Source organism: Manis javanica, chromosome 13 (assembly GCF_040802235.1).
Source record: "Manis javanica isolate MJ-LG chromosome 13, MJ_LKY, whole genome shotgun sequence".
Taxonomy (NCBI): Eukaryota; Metazoa; Chordata; class Mammalia; order Pholidota; family Manidae; genus Manis; species Manis javanica.
Genome location: NC_133168.1, coordinates 1,352,723 through 1,365,986, shown reverse-complemented (window position 1 = coordinate 1,365,986; position 13,264 = coordinate 1,352,723). Strand labels below are relative to the sequence as shown.

The following is a 13,264-nucleotide window of genomic DNA, read 5'->3' as shown; positions in this document are numbered from 1 at the left end:
CGTTAGCCGCCATCCTCTGTGTTATTATGTAATTTCTCAAAAATTCTCTTAAAAAGCTCCAGTATTTTCCACTGACAAATTTTTCTAAAAAACATACTGGAGAAAAATGTATTAGCAAACACATCCCAAATTTTAAAAATTTTCAGAGAAGGGTTAACCCCACTGTCAGATTTAGAATAATTGGTGAACTTGAAAAAGAAAAGAAAGATGTCTTGAAGTCTGTAGCCTATGCAAGAGCACCTACTTCCATATTCTGGTGGCAGAAGGCAATCTGTGGAGAGCTCCAGAAATTTCAGCCATAATCCAGTGTGAAAGGAATCACCAGACTCCAAGAAACATTACCAATCACCCTTCTTCCCCCACAAGCCCAGCTTCCTCTCCTAATCCAGCCTCAGGTCAGTGTCCGAGGTCTTCCCTGGTCACCAACACCCCAGCGCCCCTGCCCCAATTACCTCCTGCCCCAGGACTGTGTGATATTTTCTCTATCTGTTCACTTGGGGTTTTCTGCCCCCCTTCCCTCCATTAAAATGTGACCACCAGGAGGACAGGAGCTTCGTGCGCCTTGCCCGCCTCTGCAGCCCAGGGCCTGGAATCACGGCTGCCACAGAGCGGGCACTCAGGTCCCTGCTGAATCTATCAGCGAGTTCATTTTGTGCAGCCTGAAGTAGTCTGGGTCAGCGCTTCTTAAGCTTTAGCTGGTGAGCTGTCCATAACTATTTTTTTAGACTTTGGTTTTCATCTTGAAGATAATATACTGAAAACAGAAACTCATTCTAGACCATCTGGATGATGCCTGGGATGGCATTTATTGTCAATGCTGGTCTTCTGGTTGTTTCCTAAAATCGCTATTCTATTTGTTTATAGGCTAACGGGGATGAAGAGCGGCAGATATGTTAGGCAAATAATGGGCTCTTGCCTAGTAAAGCTCAACAACGCCATGTAGGCAGATAATTTCCTTGAGATTTAAATACTTTCAAACGTAGAAAATGATGGGAAGTTTTCAAATTTATGTAGAAAATTAGTGAAACCCTGAAAGCAAAATCAGACAAATAGAGCACAAGGAAAACTATAAACCGATTGGACATGCAAGTGGGGGAAAAATCCTAGGTGAACCAGCAAAAGAAAAAAATGTTATAAGAATAATATACCAGACCAGGTAAGGTTTGTTTCTGACTACACAAATAGTTTACTGTTGGAAAATATATTAGTATAACTGATCAAATCAATGGGGTAGGATTAAAAACTCTATGATCATCTTGATAGATGCCCAGAAGGCATTTGATAATGTTCAACATCCATTCCAGACAGAAATACTTAATAATCTTACAGAGAAACACTGGCAAGAACACATTTTAAAAGGTCCACTATCACTGCCATGGTGGACCTAATCACAATTAATCATTACAAATATGAGTAGGAAAAGGTGAGGTGTGGAGAGCACATCAAATTCTTAACAGTGGGTAGCGGGTATCTCTGGGGAATAAGGATAAGTGAATTTTGCTTCCATCTGCTTTTTCCCCTTTTCTGTGAGCCCTTGAGAGACACAGAGGGTAGAGTGCAAACACTGATTTGAATCCCAATCACTTGCTGGCTGTCAACCGTGGGTAAGGTATGGAGCCCCTTGAGCCTTGGTGTCTTTCTTCATCCATCAAAAACAGAGATAAAATGCCCACCTCACACACCTGTTATGAGGATAAATAGGATAATACATGCAGTGCGTTTAGCATAGCCTCCATGTATAGTAAATGCTCAGTAAATAGTGGCTATGACTTTTGTACTGTGAAACTTCAGTAGGAAAATACTATTTGGAATTGAGGCAGCGATGACTTGTTAGAGGAGAGAATACTGCCATGGCTTCTGGGAAATCCAAACGGTGGCAGCTGAATCTAGTCTGACACTGATGGAGCTGATCTCAAATTATGGATCCCAACCTTTGGAAGGGGGAGAGATCCCAGGCAGAGCAGAAGATGTGCTGTGCGGAGGGCGTTCGACTACGCGACGTTTGGGTGAGGCTACCCGCGTGTGCTCCAAGGCGACTACTTATAAGATGCCAGTCACACCTATAAATTCTACCAAAACAGATCGAGTTCCAAAAGTCACCGTGAAATGAGAAAAACAGAAAAACACCCTTGTGTGTATTCTAAAATAAGGAGTGAGCTCCAGAGGGAGACCAGATGGTCTGGAGAAGGGCACTGGGGGCTTCGGGCACGAGGGTTCAAGTCTCAGCTTTGCTGCCAGCTGGTGAGTTTCAGGAACTGCCTCAGTGCCATCCGTGACATTATAGAGTTGTGCTAACTGATCACTAAGGCTTCTTCCTGTTTCTCCACTATGTGACTTTCTGAACTGGAAGTTAGTATTCCCGGGGGTAAGACTTAAGTACAGTCAGGGCTGACGTACGAGCCTCCAACGGCAGCAGCAGCCGCAGCCGCACTGCCAGCTCCCCGGGAACCAGGGGGAAGGTAGTTGACGCAACTGGTGGAGAGAAAGGTGTAAATTCTGCCCAAACAATCTCTGCCTGGCAAGCAGACCCATAAAAATACAGAAACCCAAATTTGGAAGCTCTTTCTGATTCTCTTCCTTGTAAGTCTAGAATTGCAATCTTTCTGTCTATGAATTAGGTTTATATATACTCACTTGTTCAGCCACGCATTAGTAAGAGGCTCCGGTGGGCAGGCGGCTGGGTCATCAAGACCACTGCCCACAGGGAGCAGGCTGAGTGGCCGACCTATGTCTGAAACACACTGAAAAGATGGCTCACCTTGTCTCTTAGCTTGCAGTTGTGTGAGCAGCTGCTCTTTCACAGCCGTAATAGCTGCCTCCGTGGCCTCAGCTATAGTATTTCTCACCAGGCTTTCAAGGGCTTTATCAAAACGTGGCTGAACAGCTTTGACGTAGTCAACAACCTGCAAAGAGTGGCCGAGGGGACCACATATGCAGTCACTGCAGATGGACACATGGTTCGTTGGGCTGGTTCTCTCTCTGTACCTGCCCATCTCAGAAATCCTACTGCCACTGGAGGCATGTCACTTTCAGAATTCGCTGATTTTTAAGTACTTGCTGTCATAGAAATTCAGCCATATTTTTCATGTAGGATTATATATTTATACATGCATCACATAATGCATAGTGTGATGTACACACAGTACAACTCTGGGTGTACAATGTACATACAATAAAAGGTGCCCATTTTAAGTATAGTTTGATGAGTTTTTTACAAATATATACCTCAACAAACAACCACAGTGAAAATATAAAACATTTACATTGCCTTGAAAGTTCCCTTCATGCTTCTTTACAGTCAGTTCCTGGCCCCTGGAAACCACTTTCTGTTTCTGTCACTATGGATTGGTTTTGCCTTTTCTAGAATATATAGATGGAAACAACCTTTTCCAAGCTTTTTCCCCCTTATATAATGTCTTCAAAATTCATCAGTGTAATTGTACACATTAGTAATCTGTTCCTTTTTATTGTTGAATAGTATCATTGTATGAATGAACACCCCACAGTTGTTATCCATTCATGGACTGATGGCCAGTTCGGGTTGTTCCCAGTAACGGGCTGGTATCAAGTAGCAATGAACATTTGTGAGGACGTCTTTGTGTAGACCTATCCTTTCATTTCTCCTGGATAAACATGCAGGCGTGGAACTACTGGATCATATGCTGAGTGTATAGCTGACTTTATAATAAACCATGAACTGCTTCCAAAGCGGCTGGACTATTTCACATTCCTACCAGCAGTGTATGGAAGTTGTAGGTGCTCCACATTCTTACCAACACGTGGTTTTGCTAATCTTAAATTGTAGCCATTCTAGTGGGTGTGCGGAAGTATCTCATTGCAGTTTACATTTACATTGCGCTAATCACTAATAGTTTTGAGCTTCTTTTTGTGTGCTTATTGGTCATTCACTTATCTTCTGTTTTTAAGCGTATGTTCACCTTTTGCACATTTTAGCAACTAGATTCGAATTCTATATATATTATGAATGTAAGCCCTTTCTCAGGTAGATAACATACTTCATACTGAGTATTGGGATGTTAGAAATAGATTTCTGTATGCCTTTTAAATTTAAATATTTCTATACCTTTAAATTCCATTTTGCTTTTCCTTCAGTATGCTTATATTATTTCATTCCCTGTGAATAAGTATATGTCTATACCATCATTTCTTAATGGATGCACAGTATTGTGGTAGAGGAATATATTATAACTTATTTAACTAAAATACCAATAATATATATTCAGGTATACATGTTTTGCTGTTACAAACTAGGCTACAATGAACACATATATGTAGATATCTTTGATAGTTTCTTTAGGAAAAGTTTATAAAATAAAATTGACAGTTCAAAGGACGTGCATAGGTTTTAGGCTTTTATACATATTCCCACTTGCCGTCCCTAGTGGTCATACTCTCACCAGCCATGCGTGAGAATGTATGTTCCTCCATCCTAGCTACACACCAGCTCTGGGTGCTAATAGTGTGATCTCCAACTCTAACGTTGAAATGGACATGATAAATCTCTGGTTTCTGGCATCTCTCTGATATCAGGGAGGTGATACCTCTTTTCTCATGTTTAACAGCTATTTTATCTATTATTTTGTGAATTACCTGTTTGCTATTTTCTCCCATTGGGGCTTTATCTGCATACTGATTTGTAAGACCTTTTTATATTTTAAAATTATAAGTTCTTTGTCTGACACAGATTGTGATGGCTTTAGAACACGTCCGCGAACCTTTCACTCCTCCCTTCAGAAGGGGGAACCTACTTCGCCTCCTCTTCAGTTTGGCAGTATTTAGTGACTTGCTTTAAATGAATCGAGTATGGTGCGTTTTTCATTAAAAAAGTGAAATGGCAAGCCACAAATGTTCATAATGCTTATAATCAAAAAAGGACTTGTAGATAGACAAAATAAGGAACTCCTACCGATACTACACAAAAAAATTTTAAATGGGCAAGAGATTTGAACAAACACTTCAAAAAGTGAATTATCTGAATGGCCAATAAACAGAGGAAAAATGTTCAACCTCATTAGTCATCAGGGAAATGCAAATTAAAACCACAGTGAGATACATCTGCGAGAATGGCTAAAGTAAGAAAAGCTGACCGTGACAAAGGCTGGCAGGGATGTGGGATAACAGGACGCACACTGCTGATGGGACTGTAAGGCGGCAGAGCTAGTCTGGAAAACAGCTTGGCATTATCTACACAAGTTGAATATATGCATACCCTATATCCTAGATATGTCTCCAAAATACATAAAGATACTATATGTGCACTAAGAGACATGAGACATGTTGAATAATTACAGCAGTATTATACTCATCATACGCTAAAGTGGAATTAACCTAAGTTTCATTATCACTTTATTATTATCAAATGGGCAGATAAATTATAGTATAATTCAATCAGTAGAATACAATAAAACAATAAGATGAGTTAAGTGTAGCCATATGCAATAGCCTGTGTAATGACACGTATAAGTATCACAATCCTATGCTGAGTGGGAGAAGCCAGGCACAGCAAACATGAACTGCTTAGATCCACATGCTAAAGAAAACAGGCAAACCGCCTATGGTGTTGGCATGCGCACTTCTACAGTAAACCATGAACCCAAGTGCAGAGTGGGTACCCAAGTTCAGGGCCCCGGTTACTTGTGGACAGAATACGAGGACGTGTAGTGGGAAGAGGCATAACGTTGCTTCTGGGGCGCTGGCAACAGCTCATATTTGCGCTGGGTGGTGGTTAGATGGGGGGCTGTTCTGCGATGATTCCATAAACTTCACTTTTCTGTATGTTTGTCATGTTTTACAATAACAAAGTCAAAAGCAAACAGAAAGTGCTGTCCCTGTGTGTAAGTCAAGAGCACTTGGAGTGAGCCCAAGCCTCTGCCAGGGCCTGTGCTGCCCCCGCCTGGCCTTCAGCGTCCCATCTGTGCCCGTCCTCCCTCCATACCCGAGGCCCTGGCCACACGTTCTTCCTCTGATCCCCCCACGCTCCGGTCCCCGGTCAAGTCCTTTGGCTCGGCCTTCAAGCCCCAGCCTGAGTCCCCACTCCTTGCCACCTCTCCTGACAGGCTGGAAAGAACCGCACCTACTGAGGTGGAGGACAGGACCGGTGGAGGAGGTCCCCGAGCTGACCGGCCAGGGAGCTGGAAGGGCCGGGCTCGCAGATAACGGCGTCTCCCGGAATCACGACAGGAGTGAGCGTGTGGGGGGCACGGCCGTGATCCAGGGGGCGTGGAATCAGGGGATGAGACGAGTGCAAAAGGGCATGGGTGTCACGGCCTGTGTGACTTATCAGGCAAATCAGGTGGCCTTCGGGAGGCAGCGAGGGGCTCGGGGCTGGCAGCTGCAGGAAAGAGCGTGGAGGCTGCCCTCCCCCCTGCACCCCCGGGGAACAATTACCCAGCTGACACGGAAAATTAAGAAAACTGAGTACAAATCCTCTGAGGCCTAAACCCTACCAATTATAATCAAGTGTAAACAGGCAGAAAGATAGCTAGTAGGTTAGGAGTTACCTTTCCTCCGTAATTTTCGGCAAGCAGACCGCTAAGGGTTGTTTTCCCTGAAGACTGAGGCCCAAATATGAATACTTTGAATGGTGGTGCTGGCATCGGTGGAAGAAGGTAGGGACGTGGGTTCAATAAAAATGTTTTTAATGCTTCTTCTGATGAAAGACAGTATATTTTACCTAGAAAACTTAAAATATGCCACAGTCATAAGCAACTGAAAAGAGGTATGGGCAAACTTTAAAATGAAACTCTGAGAATTACTTACCTCACAGAAAAATCTGGCAATCCTGGATGAAGATTACCTTCTTTTAAAGTCACAGGACATGTGCGTCCCCATCTGCTTCTCCGCCATCTATATCTTGGCGCAATAAGTTTGTAAGATGCCAGCCTACGGAACAGCTCATCCTATTAATATAACAAGCACTGCAGTAAAAATGTGGGCATAAGTCTCTGAAATTGATGGTGTTCAGTATTTCATTTCTTTCTGATAGTGCTTTACCTGAAGAAATGACTTAGAAAGCAAATTTTGACTTGTCACTTAACTGCAATCATTCTGCACTTGTCCAAAATTTAATAAAATACTTTTATTTCTGTTTTAAGACCTTGTTAAATTTTACCGAGCACTTTCCACTCTAAGGAAGGATGCGCATAAGGTTGACAGAGCATTTCCTACCATCTCTTGCAGAAAAGTTCTGAAAAATTTTTATTGAAAAGGTTTGAAATGTACCAGATTCTTAGTCGATTTACTCGTTTTTTTTTAAATGGTAAGATGTTGTATACAGATTGACTTTTGCATTTCCTTAGCTCCTTCGCTCCTCTTAAATGGAGTGTCTCCCCCTGTGATCCTGTCGGTGGCCCCCAGAGAAGTCAGGCTGCGGGTTGCTGAGAGGCTCGCTGTCCTTGTGCTGCCCCAGAGGGGGGAGAGAACCCCCTTGGCAGGGAGGACGTGGGGATATCTGCCAGGGGCACAGCGTCCAGGTGGGCTGCCCCCAACCTCTAGCTGTGGGTCTCACAGGGACATGCTGGCTGCAGAGCTGGTGGAGGAAGAGAGACGAGAGTGGGAGCTGTGGTCTTCCTGGGCGGCAGCAGCAGAGCCAAGAGGCACGCGCGATGCTGGGGTGGCCAAAGGTCTCCAGCCAGCGGCTGGGAGCAGCTACACCTTAAGGAAGCTGCCAAGGCTCCGGGCAGGGGCAGGGGCTGGGAGCCTCGCGGAGATGTACGCTGGGCTACCGACCTTCTCCATGGGATCCACCAAGAGCTAGGGACTGAAATGCACCTGGTTAAGCCAGGAGGCGGGTACTCGCCCCTTATCAGCCTTATTTCCTGTCCAAACTTGGGAAAAGGCCATGCTCTCCTCTCAAGTCCCTGGGGTCACATGTCTAGCAGGTGCTGTGGGCGATGAGAAATGAGCTTTCAAATGAGTGTGATATTCCTGCCTAAAAAGGATCAGGACCACCACAGTCTAGACAAGGCCGCTGAACACATTCATTTGTGTTTGCCACTTGGCAAACCCCCATGAAAACGACTGCAGAAGAATGAAAAGAGGGGTGAACTGATGCAGACACGGAGAATGGGAGAAGAGGAGGCCCCAGCAGCTGGCCAGCCATGCCCATACATTTTTGCAAGCACAAAAGCAGACGGACACACTGTAACTGACGCAGGGCAGACAGAAGGGAAGGCTTGGGGTCTGTGTGGCAGGGATGGGTATGGGATGGACTGGCGACAAAAAGCAACTTGACTCACTGCAAAAATCCTAGAGAGGGTCAGGTCGTGCTGACCCCAGGCCCCTCCGAAGGGGCTGCATAGAGAGCAGGAGACAGGAAGGTGGGCTGAAGATCTTCAGGAGGCGCAAGGGGCCACCGCCACTTCCTGTTTCACTGGGGCAGCCAACTGCTCCTTCCCTCAGCCCCCCACCTCCCCTTCAGCCAGCAGACTGGCTGCTGTTGAGACTGAGTCAGAGGCCCTTGCGAGAGGGAACCCAGATGCAGCCACGGCCAGGAGCAGACACAGAAGGCTGGCCCCTATGGCCTCTGCACTCCAAGGCCCCTCCAGTCTGAGCCTCTCGCTAAAGGACCCCTGGACCCTCCCCGGATCCAGCAACTACACAGTTAATGTCTGGCCCAGCGGAGGCTGTCCGGCTCTGCCCAGCTCTGTTGTGACTGGGTGACGCATCCTCACGTCATCAGCTAACTTGCCGGGCCCAGTATAAAATGAAGACACAGGGAATTTGTTCTGAAGTTATTAAGAATTTCAAGACTGATAGCTTGGCATTGAACTAACAGTGGGGCCCTTCTAAAGCCAGGGTCCTGCGCAGCTGCACAGATGGCCATCCCTGTTATATATCTCATGAACCATAACCTGAGGCCTATGCATACAATCATTTCTAGGATGAAATCTTTACCTGGGACATTCCCCCAGGTTTTACAAACACCTAATAAAAATTCCTTCAACGACAACCTAGAAGAGGCTTGGTGCCGAGCGGCCCATTCTTCCTCCTCTTCAGCGCCAGTGCGCGTCACTGAGCACCTAGGACATGTTTCCAGCTGTGCTCATCCACTGAGGTCCAGGATCACATGCAGCACAGAATGACAAAGTGACCTCTTCCTCCAGGGTTTTTATTTGAATCACCTCTACCGTTCTGGCACTTATTTTGTAATCTCTATTCATACAGCTGGAAAATAAACTTCCCAGATCAAATCCTCCAATTAAAGTCCTTATGGCCCTTTTAGCATTTAGCAGTTATAATTTGGTCACCATCACATGCATAATACATCAGTGCCAGGAACACAGTGGTTATTCAAAAATACTGTGTGAGTGACTGCAGTGGATGAGTGTTTATAGTGTTGAGGACTGGCATGTCTTTGCTCTTTGGTGATGCAAAATTGGAACCTGGGCTTCTTTCTCTCTCATCATGCCTGTGGTTGATTGTTCTAATTTTATTTTCTTTGTTTCAAACTTTTGTCATGTTCAGTGCCTACAAGAATATTGTGTTAATAATTATAGCTTTTTCCCAGAAATCAAATCCATTTTATAAATGGTATCCTGGAACTCTTCTTAAACTTTTAAAGGATACAAATTAAGGTCACAACACATAGTGAAAAGGTAGATTTTCAAACAATTAAAAGTAACTTACATTTTCCATTGTGTCATTAATTTCTTCTTCTGCACTCTGAAGTTTAGTTAAAACAGCTGCTCTTTTTAGGTTCAGATATTTAAGTCGATCCATAACTGTCTAAATTTAAAGAATGAATCTTTAAATACATTGGCATTTGAACATTCAAACATTCTGCAGAAGTGATGTGCTGGCGGTACAAGGTGTCTTTGCGTCTTCCGGGCTTCTAGTGTTTTGCGGGGACTCTCTGGTCCAGGGCTTATCACTCCAGCATCTGCTCTTGAGGTCACACAGCCACCCTCCCCCGTGGGCCCGAGTTTTTTCTCTTACAAAGATACCAGCCAGATGGGGTAAGGGCCCACCCGCATTCGGTACGACTTCCCCTTACCCTGAGTACATCCGAATGGACCCTGCTTCCAGTGAAGGCCACATTCATAGGTATCATTCATTGTTACATGTCAATTTTACCTTAATAATAATTTTTTAAAAAAGAATGAAGATATCTTCATTTTGGAAAAAAAAAAAACCATACCTTCTCTTCCTTACATTTTAAGTGATCGCATGAAATATGCTGAAATGATGCACTCATTGTTGTTAATATGAACAGAAGAATTACTATTGTGTTTTAGCCAAAAGTCATACATTAATTTTTAAAATTCACACATTTAAGAATCAGCTTTCCAAGATACCTATTTTGGAAGACATCAATTGCTTTTTTTTCTGATTATAATCAGAAAGATTTGAACAAAAATCTTTCTCTGTATCTCCATTTATTTCATTAGAATAAATTATTAGAAGTTGGGGCTCTTTGGACAGACTATATAAGCAGTTAAAAAAAATTCTGGACACATGTATGCCCTATTATTTCCCAGGAAGTTTGTAACAGTGCATGCTCCTACTGAAAGGGTCTAAGAGCACAAACCTTCCCCACAATCCTGGGTATAGGATAAATTTGTTAAATCTGCAAAGAAAATGCTGCCTCATTCTTTAAGTTTTCATTTCTTTCAGTATTTAATTAGAGAACTTTAAAAAATATATTTGTTGGGCACTTCTTTCTAAATTACCTGTTCATGACCTTTGCCTGTTTTTTCTATTTAGGCATTTGCCTTTTTCCTATTGAAATATCAGAAGTTTTTCCTTCATATTTAAGTAATAAAAATTATTCAACATTTATTTATATGTAGAAACTGTTTCTCATCATTTTTAAAAAAATAGTGAAAACACTGTATTTCCAAATACATATATATTCTTTTTTATAAACTTTTATGAGATGTAATTCACATGCCATGTGACTCACTGAGTGCAGTTTCAGCGGCTGTTCACAGGCTCGGAGCTGCACGGCCACCACCATTCATCTCAGCACATTCTCACCAGCCCGCGGAGGAACCCTCCACACACCAGTCACTCCACACTTACCCCGAGACCTCCCGCCGTGGGAGCCCCTCTCCCTTCCCCAAGCAACCGCTAATCTGTTTTCTGTCCCTGGATTTGCCTGTTTTGGACGTTTCATAAAAATGGAATCATATGTGATTTTTTTGTGACTTTCCTTTCACTTAGTGTGTTCACGACTGATCCGTGTGTCAGCACTTCACTCTGTTTTATTGCTGAACAATATTCCATTGCGTGGGTGCACTATATTTTGTTTGTTCATTCATCAGTACACAGACATTCAGTTATTTCTATCTTGTGGCTAGGTGAATAGTGCTATGAACATTCATGTACACATTTTTGTTTAAGCATCTGTTTTCAGTTCTTCTGGGTACATACCTAGGACTTGCTGAGTCGTGTTGGTGATTCTATGTTTAACTTAACTGCCACCATTTTCCAAAGTCACTGCATCATTCTACAATCCTACCCGACACAGGAGCGTTCCATTATTCCTGTGTCCTCGTTAACACTTGTTGCTGTCTGTTTCTTTGTGGGTGTGAACTGGTAGCTCCTTATGGCTCTGGTCTGCATTCCTTAATGGCTCGTGTGAAGCATCTTACTGTGAGCTTATTGGCTGTGATTTGCTTTTACTTTGCTTTCTTTTTGTCAGAGATTTTTGATTCAAATGCAGTTTTGATTTAAATATGGACAGCTGAATAAAATTAACATCAAAATTTTAAAGGGTCAAAAATATTTTTTCAAAAATAAATGGTGTTAAACATGTAAATACGTTTCTGACGTTTATTAACATTGTATAGCCCAGGCAGTAATGTTCTCATTTTCCAAGCTTTCATGCACTTACCATGAAGAGCTCCTCTGGGGGCTTATTTCCATCCAGCTCAATGAGATACTGGGAATTGTGTTCTGCCATCACTTCCTGCAGAGAACAGAAAAGAATCCTCATAATCCAGGATTGTGGTGAAACTGAACACACCAGAATCGTAACATACTAGGAAGAAGTCTTTCGAGCTAGATTGTTCGCTCTGTACGTGATAAAATGCATGCTCTTTTGCAAAGCCTAAACTAGACTTCTTACCATGAATTTCAGTGTTCTATTTTTTTTTTCATTTTTTTCTCCACTGAAGTCTTAGACTTTTCCCAATAGACAATGTTTTGGGGCATTTGTCTCTGTACATCCATGGAATAATTTCTCCCAAACTGGTGGTTGAAATATGGGATTGTTTTTTCTTTTTATTCCCCTGTGGTAGATGACAAGCACCCAGATGTCCCTCTTCATCTACTGTCTGACCATAACCTCTATTTTTCTATTAGACTGTTTCTCTTCCCTAACATTTATGGAAAGCCTTTAACCTTTATGTGTCATGTGGGTTGCAAATATTTTACCTGGCTATGACTTATATTTTAACTTTGTTTATGTTATCTTCTACAATATGAAGGATTTTTATAATAAACTCTGTTTTCACTATTTCTGGATTTCTTTTGCTTCAATTTTCTCTTCTTCAAGATTATATTCATATTCTTCTAAATTTTCTTCCACTATATATCCTTTTGTTTTTAATGTTAATATCTAAAATCCACCAGATTTTATTCTGGTACATTGGCAATGTTGGACTCTGTGAGTCATGTGTTCCCAAAAAGCAACAATGGTCAAGAGATAAGCTCATCTCCACCCTTCCTCAAAGACTCAGATAGGATCTGTCTCTGTCCTTCTTCACAACCCCATAAGACGTGAGGATGGCTCCCTTGCTTACCTGCCTCCATAAAACTCCAGGCCCCCTTCCATGACTGTGAAGAGGTCCCCATCAGTGGATGTTCTCCCTATTGCAACAGCCTGAACAAAATCACCTCGATTGTCAAGTGCGTTTTGTCTCTCGCAGTACTGCGTGAAGTTGGGTTCTAAGTGTTTCTTTTCTTCTAGACAGCACATCGTGCAGCTTTATTAATGTGACCTGAATAACCATGTTCTGAACACGGACGGACATGATGCTTTTCTGTATCTCAGATTCTTTCCTTAAGCTAGATTCTTAAGAGTGGATTTACTAAGCCACTCCTAAGGTCAAAGAAACATGCTCCAGATCAGACCAGGAATCAGGTTGGGATGTGAGGACAGGCGAGAGCGAGGACTTCCACTTGGACTGCTCCTGACGCAGAATGCAAACCAGAAAATGATGGTTAGTTCACTTCCACCTGCCTTCCTCCTTTGGCGGTGCACTGACTTTTGGCGGTGCTGGCCTCCAAGTGAACTGAC

At 43.0% G+C, this 13,264-nt stretch overlaps 1 protein-coding gene across 5 annotated transcripts in view; it reads right to left on the bottom strand.

Moving 5' to 3' along the window:
* Positions 1–13,264, bottom strand: part of AK9 (adenylate kinase 9) — an 89,284-nt gene that overhangs the window by 55,709 nt on the left and 20,311 nt on the right. For 4 of the 5 annotated variants that reach the window (XR_012124668.1, XM_073220798.1, XM_073220797.1 and 1 more), the window contains 5 exons: positions 11,858–11,932; positions 9,649–9,747; positions 6,781–6,920; positions 6,522–6,702; positions 2,759–2,903 (listed from right to left, as the gene is read on the bottom strand). Coding sequence is in view for 4 of the 5 variants with exons in the window: in XM_073220798.1 (XP_073076899.1) it covers positions 2,759–2,903; positions 6,522–6,702; positions 6,781–6,920; positions 9,649–9,747; positions 11,858–11,932 (640 nt within the window). In the remaining variant the exon portion in view is untranslated. Of the gene's footprint in view, positions 1–972; positions 1,683–2,758; positions 2,904–6,521; positions 6,703–6,780; positions 6,921–9,648; positions 9,748–11,857; positions 11,933–13,264 lie in introns of those variants that run through there. The other variant, XM_073220799.1, reaches the window with a different exon arrangement.